The 14695-nt window shown below is 46.5% G+C and overlaps 1 protein-coding gene across 1 annotated transcript in view; it reads left to right on the top strand.

Moving 5' to 3' along the window:
• The window catches only part of pkhd1l1.1 (PKHD1 like 1, tandem duplicate 1), a 248397-nt gene that overhangs the window by 28234 nt on the left and 205468 nt on the right, over positions 1 to 14695 (top strand). The window contains exons 14-17 of the mRNA XM_085993995.1: positions 3409 to 3665; positions 5231 to 5301; positions 8563 to 8722; positions 9056 to 9191. Coding sequence (XP_085850121.1) covers positions 3409 to 3665; positions 5231 to 5301; positions 8563 to 8722; positions 9056 to 9191 — 624 coding nt within the window. The remainder of the gene's footprint in view (positions 1 to 3408; positions 3666 to 5230; positions 5302 to 8562; positions 8723 to 9055; positions 9192 to 14695) is intronic.

Here is a 14695-nt window from a genome sequence, read left to right on the forward strand (position 1 = left end):
CTCATTCCTGTTATAGAAACATAGAAGATAGGAGCAGGAGTAGGCCATTCGGCCCCTTGAGCCTGTTCCGCCATTTAATGAGATCATGGCTGATCATCCAAACTCAGTACCCTGTCCCTGCTTTCTCCCCATATCCCTTGATCCCTTTAGCCTTAAGAAATATATCTAACTCCTTCTTGAATATATTTAATGAATTGGCCTCAGCTGCCCTGTGTGGTAGAGAATTCCACAGGTTCACCACTCTCTGGGTGAAGAAATTCCTCCTCATCTCAGTCCTAAATGGCTTACCCCTTATCCTTAGACAGTGACCCCTGGTTCTGGACTCCCCCGCCATCAGAAACGTCCTTCCTGCATCTAGTCTGTCTAGTCCTGTTAGAATTTTATAAGTTTCAATGAGATCACCTCTCATTCTTCTAAACTCCAGCGAATATAAAGCACTTTCTTCTTGCAGTTAATTGCTGTCCAACCAAGTGTGTCCACTGTTCACAAGTCTGTTTTTAGTTCTACATTTTAATTCATTAGTCCTGATCTAAACGAGTCAATTAGTTGCGTCATGAATGGAGCGCTCTTTTGATTCCGCCTCAACAAGCAGATGGGGCCAAGTAACAACTCCTGATCCCTGTACCATCAAGGACGCATCCTCAGTTAGGTGATTTGCTCGCACAAGCGTAACCTAATTAAGGGTTAGCTTCAGTTCAAAATTTCAGCAGCTTCCATAATATTTTCATTCAGAGTTCGGTGGACTCCATCTTGGGCACATTATTCTAGAGGAAAGAGAAGGCTGAGGGGTGATCTGCCAGAGGACTTTAAAATAATGAAAGGGTTTGATAGGGTCGAGGTAAAGAAGATGTTTCCACTTGTGGTAGAGACCAGAATTAGGGGCCGTAACTATAAGATAGTCACTAATAAATCCAATCAGAGAACCTTCTTTACCCAGAGAGTGGTGAGAATGTGGAACTCGCTGCCACAGGGAGTGGTTGAGGCAAATAGCATTGATGCATTTAAGGGGAAGCTGGATAAACACATGAGGGAGAAAGGAATAGAAGATTATGTTGATGGGATTAGATGAAATAGGGTGGGAGGAGGCTCCTGGGGAACATAAACACCAGCATGGACCAGTTGGGCCGAATGGCCTGTTTCTGTGCTGGAAATTCGATGTAATTCTAGTACAGCATTACACATTGAACAACTTCTCCTTTGACTCCACTCATTTCCTCCAAATCAAAGGTGTTGCTATGGGTATCCGCATGGGTCCTAGCTATGCCTGTCTTTTCGTGGGATATGTGGAACATTCTTTTTTCCAGTCCTACTCGGGTCCCCTCCCTCACCTCTTTTTCCGGTACATTGATGACTGTATCGGTGCCGTTTCCTGCTCTCGCCCTGAACTAGACAATTTCATTCACTTTACTTCCAATTTCCACCCTTCCCTCACCTTCACATGGTCCATCTCCGACTCTTCCCTTCCCTTCCTCGACTTCTCCATCTCCATCTCTGGGGATAGGTTATTGACAAACATTCACTACAAGCCCACTGACTCCCACAGCTACCTGGACTACACTTCCTCCCATCCCGCCTCCTGTAAGGACTCTATTCCATTCTCCCAGTTTCTCTGTCTCCGCTGCATCTGCTCTGACGATGCCACCTTCCATACCAGTGCTTCCGACATGTCTTCCTTTTTCCTCAACCGAGGATTCCCCTCTACTGTGGTTGACACGGCCCTCGACCGTGTCCATTCTATCTCCCGCACTTCTGCCCTCACCCTTGCCCCTCCCTCCCGGAACCACGACAGAGTTCCACTTGTCCTCACCTTTCACCCCACCAGCCTCCACATTCAACAGATCATCCTCCGCCATTTCCGCCACCTCCAGCGTGATCCCACCACCAAACGCATCTTCCCCTCCCCTCCCCTTTCAGCATTCCGTAGGGACTGCTCCCTCCGCAACACCCTAGTCCACTCCTCTACCACCCCCAGCACCCCTTCCCCTTCGCCCGGCACCTTCCCGTGCAAGCGCAGGAGATACAACACATGCCCTTATACCTCCCCACTTCCCACTGTCCAGGGCCCCAAACACCCCTTCCAGGTGAAATTGCGATTTACTTGTACTTCTTGCAATCTAGTATACTGTATTCGCTGCTCACGATGCGGTCTCCTCTACATTGGGGAGACCAAACGCAGATTGGGTGACCGCTTTGCAGAACACCTCCGTTCAGTCCGTAAGGGTGACCCCGAGCTCCCGGTGGCCTGTCACTTTAATTCACCGCTCCATTCCCACTCAGACCCCACCGTCCTCGGCCTCGTGCATTGTTCCACGGAAGCTCAGCGTAAGCTCGAGGAACAGCATCTCATCTTTCGATTAGGCACTCTACAGCCCTCTGGACTCAACATAGAGTTCAACAATTTCAGATCATAACCTCGGCCCCTATCACATATATATATTTTTATTTTCCCTTTTTTTTTTAATCCACACTTTCGTCTGGGCTTTTTTCTTCCCTCCCACATGGTAGCTGTCCTTCATTCTGCCAGCAACATTCACACTTCATCCAGAGCCATCCTTTGTTCCTTGACTATCTCTCAATGTCTCTCCATGTCTCTTAATCTCTCCTGCTTTCTATCCTGTCGCTGACCTTCCCTTTTGTTCTTTCATCCCCTCCCCCTTTTCCCAGCCCCTACTTGCTTTAAAATCTATCCGTTTTCATGTTTTTTTTCCCGTTCTGACAAAGGGTTTTCGGCCTGAAACGTTAACTCTGTTTCTTTCTCCACGGATGTTGCCTGGTCTGCAGAGTTTTTCCAGCATTTTCTGTTGTTAATACAGCATTATACTTGTCCAGTTACTAAAATCTCATTTGCTTACCGTGGTTAAACAGGATGCTTGCAGGTAAGGCTTATATTTTTTGATACAAAAGCCTATCTAGGTCTAAATCACGCAGGGCAAACCTGTGGACTACTCCAATGACCCTTGCAAAGCAATTTGGTGGACTTCTTTCAAAACATAGCCACATTCACTGTGTTCCAGTTCTAAGGATAAGGGGTAAGCCATTTAGGACAGAAATGAGGAGGAATTTCTTCACCCAGAGAGTGGTGAACCTGTGGAATTCTCTACCACAAAAGGCAGTAGAGGCCAATACATTAAATATATTCAAGAAGGAGTTGGATATATTTCTTAAGGTTAAAGGGATCAAGGGGTATGGGGAGAAAGCAGGGACAGGGTACTGAATTTGGATGATCAGCCATGATCGCATTGAATGGCGGAGCAGGCTCGAGGGGCCGAATGGCCTACTCCTGCTCCTATCTTCTATGTTTCTATGTAAATGCCATTTTATTAGTAGAATTATCAATGGTAGGGTACAAAACAACAAGGTCGAATTATGCTTGCACCTATTTATTGAGTCAATTTCCTGTTGGTTTAGGGGGAAGAGGCTTGAAGGTAGAAACATGGCAAAGTGGCACCCTGAATGACTTGCCAAACTACAATGAAAGTACTCCAGGGTATTCAGTGTCTTGGATTGATGAGACTTTGTATAAACCCTCCACACCGTGGCATCCATCTGTTACACGTTTAAGTGGGTTCTTTGTTGCTCCGGTGACTGACAATTACCGTTTCTATATCCGAGGCAGAGGTGCATTTGCACTTTATTTCAGCTTAACCGGGCTCCCTCAGGACAAGGTGCGTAAACAAATGCTTTAATCGTACTTTAACGTTTACTGATTCGGCCAGCCACTACCTTTTATGTGAGCTTAGCACAAGAAGGTACATACTGGCGAGTGTGCAGCTTTTATCAATGGGAACGATGACAGTGATGAGGAGTGGAACTGTGCACCTGGATACACCATCAGCTCCGAGCATGGCGACAGAGCGGGGAAATGGGGTTAGACTGGTCCAAATTTAAATTCTATGATAACGTGGCTCTTCAGCAAAGTGCTTCAACCTTTACAAGACCATTTCCGACCTAGTAAAGGATTCGGAGTGGAGTTAGCAAGGGTTTGACCTTGGGAGTCCTAATATTTATATATTATTATTTGGGAAAATAAGATTTAAGACTAAAACAATATGGGGGAGAAATTGGGTGAGTAGCGCCACCTGTTAGCGCCTAAAGAGGCAGTCAGTGGCTGTAGCGCCACTGGCTGCGTCTCCGACGATATTCAGTAGGGGCACTAATGGTGGCGTTAGGCATTTGCGCTGCGCCGCCACCGATGACATCATCGGTGTGCGCAGCGCCCCATTCGTGTGCCGTTCGCGATATTTGGTAGCGAACGGCGCAGTTGCGCCGCTCGCTACCCGCGCCCGGTTCACGGGGCCTTACTGTGCCGGCAGCGGCGCAGGTTAAGGTGGAGGTGCGGGGCGGCCGCTTTTCCGGCGGCTGCCTGCCATCACCTCTGTCCCCGGCCTCCTAACCCCCCCCCCCCCCCGCAGCATTGCCGGCTGTTTCCCGAGAGCCCGGCACTTCTCCTTGGTGCCGGGCTCGTTTGCCGGCACTCGCGATCGGGGATCGCGCTGTTGCAGGCACCTCCCCCTTAACAGTGGGAGGAAGGCCTGCAGTACCGCAGCGTGCCGTGCCGCAGCATGTGGCGCTGCGGCACGTTGCGCTGCGATAATCAGTTTCAGCGCCCTAAAAGGGAGGCGGAGCGCCTCGAGCCTCGCCCCGTGTCCCTCGAGGGGCAATGAAACTGAATATCTGGCGATCGGTATCACACCGATCGCTGCGCTAAGTCCTGCGCTCCGCCGACTTTTGCGCCACTTTGGCGCCCCAACCCAATTTCTAGGCCAATCCTTTAATCCTAAATAGGGGCTTTAATGGCCTTTGGTATTCATTGGGTTTCAATCTCCAATTGCCAAGAAAGAGCATTTCAGAGAGAGATGTTCTACAGAATGGTTCGGAGAGGTAGGGGGGTCTGCCACTGGGAGATGGTCAGGGTCTGGCATCAAGTAGTGAGGGGCTGGAGGCTGCTAACACTTGGGGGTAAAGCAGCACTTGACGGGATCCGGGATCAGGCAGCAAGATGAGATGAAGGAGGCTGGTCCTAGTTTCTCTGGAAAAGAGGGAACTTCGATTTGACCCAATAAAAGTTTCCAAAGATATGAAGTGGATCAATAAAGCTGATGCACACAAATTGTTCACTTTGATAAAGGATTCAGGAACTAGGAGACGCCAGCTACAATTAGGAATAAAGAAGGAATTCAGGCAGATCTGCTGATAATTTTACATGTTCTGTCTCTGCATCATTTCCCAGGTCAAGGTTGCCTATGGAGCCTGGCAGAGTTACCAACAGTCTGAGACACTACAGCTTCAGGAAGGGAAAGAGTAAGTGACATCGACCTGGCCAAGTCTTCGAGTTTTTTTACACTTTTACATATATAATTGCAAAGTTACATATGGAATTTACATATGCAATTGAAAATTACACTGTAATTTACATATTTAATTGCCAATTTACACATTCAATTTGCATATATAATCGAACATTGATGTGTCATTTACATATGTAATTGAACATTTACCCGTGTAATTTGTGCATGCCATTAAAAATTTACATCTGTGCATTACGTCGAATTATAAATTTACATGTGTAATTTACATGTTGAATTGAAAATTTCTGTATTAATGTAAAATTTACTTTGAAATTAAATTTGAGAAGTAGGAAATTGAAGTTCATTTGAAAATAGTGGCCCTGAAATTCTATTGAGGGCACTAAGGGACCAACACATGACTGGGTAGAGCAATTACAGATAATTCAATACAACTGATAACACTGTCAAATGGTAAAATGAATTCAATCAACAGAATATATTTGACTAGAAATTTCACCGTGCCATAAATGTACCCCACGGGTAGAGTCATGTACCCACTGTGGCTCTACCTCTGGGATAAGCACAACAGTTGGACAAAGCTCTCGCCAGTACATAGCGAGTCATGAGGCAGTTACAGGAAACTTTTTTTTATCCGGCATCGACGGGACCGACGTGGTGCCGGTTCATCAAAAATTCCGGATAACCGAAAGCTATAGTAAAAGATACAGAGCTGAGAGCTCCGTATAAAGCAACAAACCCTGTTGCTTAGCAACAGCTTCAGAACAATGGCCACAGGTTCCAAGCGTCTCTGTAGCTTAGCAACAGCTGCAGCCACACCCTTGCACAGCAACAGATAGAGGAAGGCAAGTAATAAAACTTACCTGAACCTACTCCTGAATTTTGCCGGTTAACCGAGATTTCCGGTTATTTAGGTGCCGGTAAATCGAAAGTTTCCTGTACTAAAGTCTTACTCATGAATTAATAAGAAAACAAAATGAGTGCGAATCGTTATGGTGTAGGGGCATTTTAATACAGCACTTCTCAGTAGGTTGCACGAGTGATCACTTGATACTTTCCAAAAGTGACTGTCTTCAAAATCACCCTGTCAAAGGGCGATGAATTAAATTTACAGGGACATGTCAGCCCCGAAGATCACTTTTTGGGGCATTTAACTCTTGACTTGATATAAACACAGAGGGGCTGCTTTTCACTGTCGGTGGGGGTGGATTGGCTGTCAATGGAAACCGCCCGTGCAAGAGTATAATTGGTTTCCGCCGCACTTCCGGCAAAGTTCCAGCAGCAGAACGGAACAGCTCTGAGGAAATTCACGGCCAAGGGGACATCAATTTAAGATTGCCACTAAGAGAGGGAGGAGCGGGATTAGGAGAAATGTCTTTATGCAGAGGGTTGTTGGAGCAGGGAATGCTTTCCCACAGGGAGTGGTTAAGGTAGAAACCATTGCAACTTCAGCAGCACCTCCCAAACCTGCGACCTCTATCACCTTGAAGGACAAGGGCAGCAGGCGCATGGGAACACCATCACCTCCAAGTCACAGTTTAAGGATAAGGGGTAAGCCATTTAGGACAGAGATGAGGAGGAATTTCTTCACCCAGAGAGTGGTGAACCTGTGGAATTCTCTACCACAGAAGGCAGTTGAGGCCAATTCATTAAATATATTCAAGAAGGAGTTAGATATATTTCTTAAGGCTAAAGGGATCAAGGGATATGGGGAGAAAGCAGGGACAGGGTACTGAATTTGGATGATCAGCCATGACCTCATTGAATGGCGGAGCAGGCTCGAGGGGCCGAATGGCCTACTCCTGCTCCTATCTTCTATGTTTCTATATTTCTATGTTCCCCTCCAAGTCACACACCATCCTGACTTAGAAGTATATCGCTGATCCTTCATCGTCGCTGGGTCAAAATCCTGGAACTCCCTCCCTAACAGCACTGTGGGAGCACCTTCACCACACGGACTGCAGCGGTTCAAGAAGGCGGCTCACCACCACCTTCGCAAGGGCAACTAGAGATGGGCAATAAATGCTGGCTTAGTCAGCGACACCCACATCCCATGAATGAATGAATATATAAATAAAAACCTTGTACGGGAAAATTGGATAAATATTTGAAGTGGAAGAAGCACAGGAACACGGAGCGAGACCTGGGCAACAGGGATAGTTTTGGATTGCTCTGGTAAAGAGCTGGCACAGATGCAAAGGGCCAAATGGCCTCCTCCTGTGCTGTGTTTTACTTGGAGAAGTAAATATTGGCCAGGACACTTGGAAACTCCCTGCTCCTCTTCACATAGTGCCACGGGATTTTTAAAATATTCACTTGCATAGGCAGGTGGGGCCTCGGTTTAACGTTTAATCTGAAAGACGGCACCTCCAACCATGCGGCACTCCCTCAGCACTGCACTAGAGTGTCAGCCTGGATTATGAGCCCAATGTGCAGTCCCAGTGCACAAACATCTGCTCCAGGAATGCTGAATTCAAATATGTGCCTCCACACATCTACTGTTCTGGTTCATGGAGCTGAGGCCACGGCAATAGTTTTCAATCTTGCAGTCTTGGGAGGGAATCTGGTAGACCGGATCACCCAATGAAATCAGTGGAAATGAAATATGGAGCGGTTTCTGTCACAGAGCGCGTCCGATCCACCAGATTACTGTCCACGAGGTGAGGGTGAAAATAAACCCCCCCACCCCATAACCCGGCTCGTTGAATCACCCGTGGAATACGCTCTGTTTTGTGAGGGTCTTTAGTTTCTTGAAGGGATAAAAAAGAAAAACAAAGTCTGAATGTTGAAACCTAGAAGCAGAAACGAACACTGGGAAGGGCACAGCAAGGCAATCCGGGTCTAAAGGAGTAAGTTGTGTTGAAACATCAACCATCCTTTGGATGAGACATTCAGTTCAGGCGGATTTTAAAGATTCCACAGCACTATTTCGTAGAAGAACAGGGGGAGTTCTCCCTGGTGTCCTGGGCAACGTTCCTCTCTCACTCAAACAACAACACCAAAAACAGATTAACTGGCCATCCATCTTATTGCTGCTAGTGGGATCTTGCTGTCTGCAAGATGGCTGATGTGCTTGTCTACAAAACAATAGTGTAAAGCACTTTCAGATGTCTCTGTGAGATGGGATGAAGTGCGGTTTAAACCTAAGCCTTTCAAACCTTATTCTATTGCGGAATGAGCTCCCGTACCTTTCCTGCGTGTTGTTTTTAATTCCTGAAGACTGACCACAAACCGGAATTTTTTTGTTACTCCACAGATATTACACTGAAGTGGTGCTGCAGGAAAACAGTGAGTCTTCCTTTGTTGAGCTTGGTGTGCACAGGGATAGCAGCTCCTACACGGAGCAACAGACAGCAGACTCTGTCAACGAAGTCCAGCTCATCAGCACACACTCTCAAGTTGACTACGAGAAACAGGTCAGTCCCGAATCTCGAATTCCCATTAGCGCAGTTCCCTTGCCGGCAGATAGCTGGATTGCGGGAGTTAATGGGAACAGGAAATTTGTCTGCCTAGTCTATGCAACCTGTCCTCGGAATTTAACCCTTTTAGTCCCGGTATAAATCTGGCGAATCTGCACTGCACCCCCCACACCAACCCCTCCCCCCCTCCGCATCCCACCAAGGACAATATATCCTTCCGATTCTGATGAGTTTTTCTTCATTTAATTCTATGAAAAAAAAGTCTCTGCATTTTGTACCTGACGTTTGTTGCCAGCTTCAATTTAGTGCTGTTTGATTTTGCAATTTTAGGTTCTGACCTTGGAGAACTGGACAATGGGAAGTGCAATCAGTGAGGTTCAGACAATCACCATCACCAGCCCGTGCCAGGAATCTGGTGCATGTTCGTACCATTGGTACAGGCTCATCTACAATCAGGAGCACACAGGTACAGTGGTGGCCAATGCAGCATACATATAACTAGAGGTATGGGCCAATTAACCTTCTTCTCCTCCAGCCCTACAAGCCTCCGAGAACGCCGTGCTCCTCCAATTCTAGCCCCTTGAGCATCCCCCGATTTTAATTGCTCCACCATTGGTGGCCGTGCCTTCAGTTGCCTGGGCCCTAAGCTCTGGAATTCCCTCCCTAAACCTCTCTGCCTCTCTCTCCTCCTTTAAGACGCTCCTTAAAACCTACCTCTCTGACCAAGCTTTTGGTTACCTGCCCTAATTTCTCTTTATGCAGCTTGGTATCAAATTTTGTTTGATAATCACTCCTGAAGCACCTTAGGACATTTTACTATGTTAAAGGCGCTATATAAATACAGTTTGCTTGGGGTTTTGTACAGGGGCCTGTTAAAGAACCTTACTGTCTTCTGCATGCTCTGTGTGTGAAGGAACTGCATGAAGTGACCTTGAGTAATACAGTCCAGGTAGGTCCCAAGGTGCTTTGACACTTCCTTGGGTTGTGTCAGGAGAGTGCTGTGTTTGCACGCCTCTGTGGTACCCGTCTCTGTGGTACCCGCCTCTGTGGTACCCGCCTCGGTGGTACCCGCCTCTGTGGTACCCGCCTCGGTGTTGGTCAGCCGCAGCATTTGGCCGTGCCGCTTTGAAGACTGTGCAAAGTATTGACGTCCGGAACATCTGTCAATACAGTATCAGCTCACGGCTGTGCTGACTCTGAATGCGTGTGGTAGAAATTCACCTGGGCCCTGTTTCCGGGTCTAAACTTGACGCTGTGCAGGCAGCCCATGCCTGAACCGAGAGGGCCCGAGACCGTCCCGAAATTGGGGCCCAAGCCCCGTTAAGGTTTCGTGCGCGAGCCGCTAGTGCCTGGCTCCATGAAATCAGGCAGCTTCCGTCGCCAGCAGTGGCCCAAAGGTAAGTCCTGGGTGGGGAGTGTGAGGGTGGGTGGGAAGATTGGAGCGAGCACTAGGGGGAGTGCAGGGGGTGGGGTATCGCGGTGGCTGTGGAGTTGGGGGGAACGCTCCTGCTCCTCCTAGCTTCACAGCAAGGTTTTTTGGGATCGGGCCAATTTCCAGATGTTCGGCCCCTTACATATCATAGAATCATAGAAAGTTACAGCATGGAAGGAAGCCATTTCAGCCCCTCGTGTCCGCGCCGGCCAACAAAGAGCTCTCCAGCCCAATCCCACTTCCCAGCTCTTGGTCCGTAGCCCTGCAGGTTACAGCATCCCAAGTGCACATCCAAGCACTTTTTAAATGTGGTTAGGGTTTCTGCCTCTACCACCCTTTCAGGCAGTGATTCCAGACCCCCACAACCCTCTGGGTGAAGACATTTCCTCTCAAATCCCCTCTAAACCTCCTACCAATTACTTTAAATCTGTGCCCCCTGGTTTTTGACCCCTCTGCTAAGGGAAATAGGTTAAACAAGGTGCCCAACGCCTGTTTTGGGCCCCCTGGCAGAGATTGGATATCCCAGGAGCCTGGGTTTGCTCCGCTCCAGGTACTTCAGCTGAAAGGTAAGATTGTTCAAAAAAAAAAGTTCCTTCTGGAGCCAGGTGGAACTGGAAACTCAACAGTATCCCAATCGTCCACCGCCCTTTCTTTCAGTTTTTAATACAGGCACCAGGCTGTGAGATACCTCACGATGCGCAGAGCTTTCAGTTTCAGTCTGGTATGTGCAAGGTGCCTTTTTCACTTGCTACTCAATGTAAACTATGTACAGGAAACTCTCGATTTACCGGCACCTAAATAACCGGAAATCTCTGTTAACCGGCAAAATTCAGGAGTAGGTTCAGGTAAGTTTTACTTCATATAATCATATTTATTGTCATTGTTAGTGCACAAGTGCAGTACAACAAAACGTAGGCTTGCGGCTCCCGAGAGTGTACATTTGGAGACATTTAAACATTCAACATTCATTTGGCTTGTAATACATTAACATTAACATAAACATAATAAAGTGCATTGGCAGATGTGCAGGCTTTAGAGTTTATTTGTGGAGTTCAGTAGGATGACAGCCCTGGGAAAGAAGCTGTTCCTAAATCTGGTCGTTCGGGTGCGAATGCATCTGTAGCGTCTCCCAGATGGCAGGAGGGCGAACAGACTGTGGCTGGGGTGGGTAGGGACTTTGATGATGGACCGTGACCTCCGTAAACAGCGTTTCTGGTATATGTGCTCTATGGTCGGTAGCCGGGTGCCGGTAATGCGTTGGGCAGTTTTGACTACCCGCTGCACGGCTTTCCGGTCATAGTAGCTACAGCTGCCATACCATACTGTGATACAGTTCATCAGGATGCTCTCTATTGTGCAGCGGTAAAAGTTAGAGAGGATCAGGGGTGACAGGTTACATCCCTTCAGCCTCCTTAGGAAATATAGGCGCTGCTGGGCCTTCTTCAGTTCCTGGATCTGTGGCTGTGCAATCGGGGTTCCTGCACTTGTTGCTAAGCAACAGGGACGCTTGGTCTGTGGCGGGAGTTCCTGCACATGTTGCTAAGCAACAGGGAAGCCTGGATTTGTTGCTGTGTATGGCGCTATCGTACCTTTTAACTATACCTCTCTGTAATCCGGACTTTTTGATAAACCGGCACCACGCCGGTCCCGTCGGTGCCGGATAATAGTTTCCTGTAAATGCATAATGTTTCACTGAATTAACACGCCTTAAAATGCTTGAAGTTTTTCAGTTCCCAACGTTCTAACACACAATAACAGTTCATAAACGCATCACACTTTAAAAAATATATAAACACATAAAATTACTTTGTATAGACATTGAAGATATTGGTACCGTAAATCTGGTTGACTGACAAAACTTTAATAGTGAAATCAATGAAATATTTTCATTCACTTTGCAATTTGTGTTCAAAATTATCTGGGGTTTTGATGGATTAGATAGGGAGAAACTGTTTCCACCGGCAGGCGGGTCGGTAACCAGAGGACACAGATTTAAGATAATTGGCAAAAGAACCAGAGGGGAGATGAGGAGAATTTTCTTTACGCCGCGAGTTGTTGTGATCTGGAACGCACTGCCTGAAAGGGCGGTGGAAGCAGCTTCAATAACTTTCAGAAGGGAATTGGATAACTACTTGAAAAGGAATAAAAATTGCAAGCTATGGGGAAAGAGCAGGGGAGTGGGACTAATTCATCGAATCATAGAACAGTACAGCACAGAAGGAGGCCATTCGGCCCATCGAGTCTGTGCCGGCTCTTTCAAAGAGCTCTCCCAGTTAGTCCCACTCCCCCGCTCTTTCCCAATAACCCTGCAATCTTTTTCTCCTTCGAGCATTTATCCAATTCCCTTTTGAAGACTACTATTGAATCTGTATCCATCGCCCTATCAGGCAGTGCATTCCAAATCCTAACCATTGGGTCGCTCTTTCAAAGAGCCAGCACAGGCAGGATGGGCAGAATGGCCTCCTTCTGTGCTATATGATTCCATGATTCTAATTTTTAACATAATCCATTTTGGAGCTGATTACCTGGACGGAAGCAGTACAGCCATTATCTACTGATGGAGCTAGTGTTGGGATCTTTATAAATTGGTACTTTGTGTTCCTGCCAAGTTTTTAACCTTCATTCTGGTGTTCAGTTGCTCCCGCTGGAGTACGCTGACTGGAAAATGCTCTGGTGAGCTCTTTATAGCACTCTAAGATCAAGGCCCACTTACATCCAGACTAAATGCCCATCAGTTGTTAATACTGGAATATTGAACATTGCCTGTAACCACTAATTCCACTGTTCGAGTCCTAATTAGCTTAATTGGATCTTAATAACTTTACCGATAAGCATTACCATCAAGCAGAGACTCCAAACTGCTGGGAATTAGGGCACATGTACATTTACTACAACAATATATCTTTCAATGAATGCTAAATATACCCAATTGTTCATGTCATTAGACAGACTCATCCCTAAATAATTGTGGAATTATTGGAAGCAAATTACGTATAATTTAGACACTGAATTATTTATTGATTAGCTAACTTCTGGTCTTGCTATGGCAGGGAATCAAATTACAAGTTTGTGACCCATCTAGATCTCTGTCTTTATAAGTTGGTCTTAATAGAACATGTTAAAGGGCTCTTGTTAGTGTTGAGCTGTGCTCCGCATGCTTGTTTCTGAGTTAGAATGTTGTGGGTGCATGTATTCTAGGCTGGCACATAACTTACTGCTGTCTTTTGAATGAGATGTTAAATCAAGACCCAGCATGTCTGTTCAAGTAGATGTAAAAGGTCTCATTTGAAGAAGAGCAGGGAGTTCTTTCTGGTATCCTGGTCAATATTCTCCCTGACGAATGCATGGAATGTATACAAGATAGTTTTCTAGATCAGTATTTTGAGGAACCAACTAGGGAACAAGCTATTTTAGATCTATTATTGTGTAATGAGAAAGGGTTAATTAATAACCTCGTAGTTAAGGGACCTTTAGGGAAGAGTGACCACAATATGTAGAATTTTATATTGAGTTTGAAAGTGATTTAGTTAAATCCAAAACTAGGGTCTTAAATCTGAACAAAGCAAACTATGTAGGTATGAGGGGCGAGTTGGCTAAGGTAGATTGGGAAACTACATTAAAAGGTATGACGGTAGACAAGCAATGGCTAGCATTTCAAGAATTAATACATAATTTACAACAAATATACATTCCTTTAAGGCACAAAAAGCCCACAGGAAAAGTGGTCCAACCATGGCTAACAAGAGAAGTTAAAGATAGTATTAGATCAAAAGAAGAGGTTTAAAATGTTGCCGAAAAGAGCAGTAAACCTGAGGATTAGGAGGATTTTAGAATTCAGCAAAGGAGGACCAAGAAATTGATATGGAAAGAGAAAAAAGAATATGAGAGTAAATTAGCAAGAGACATAAAAACAGATTGTAAATGTTAGTACAGGTAGACTATCCTTTATCCGAAAACCTTGGGACCAGCTGTGTTTCGGTTTTTGGAATTTTTCGGATTTCAGAAGGTTTTCATCTCGGTATCTGACAACAAACACTGTTGCTTAGCAACAGCTTGTAAACACTCGGGCCCTGCCTTGGAAGCGTCTCTGAAGCTGTTGCTAAGCTACAGAGACTCTTTCCACTGCCTGACTGTTTAAAAAAACTGCTAGGGGAAGAATAAAAAACTGCTAGGGGAAGAAAAAAAAACTAACAAAACGGCTGCTGATTTCTGCCGTTAGATCAAGGTTTCTGGCTCCCCCTGCTCCGTATCGGAATTCCTTGACTTAGCAGGGGTCTGGGGCTCGACTGCCGCCGCCAGTTGTGGGAAAGCCGGATATCGGCTGACTCTTACACTAAGCTGGCCCGCAAATCAGGTCGGGGGGTGGGGGGAGAAAAGACTATCGGACGGGCCGCTGCAGCTATCGGACGGGCCGCTGTATTGTTGGGTTCACTCTCCCGGTATCTCCTTCACACTGCCCGGCTCGGCCTGCAATCTCCTACCCAGGAGGGAATTCTGTGACCCTCTGCCCTGCTCACAGGGAAAGGCAGAGCTCCCGG

This window comes from Somniosus microcephalus, chromosome 7 (genome assembly GCF_052327205.1).
Source record: "Somniosus microcephalus isolate GS21.2 chromosome 7, FLI_Smic_1.0, whole genome shotgun sequence".
Lineage (NCBI taxonomy): Eukaryota > Metazoa > Chordata > Chondrichthyes > Squaliformes > Somniosidae > Somniosus > Somniosus microcephalus.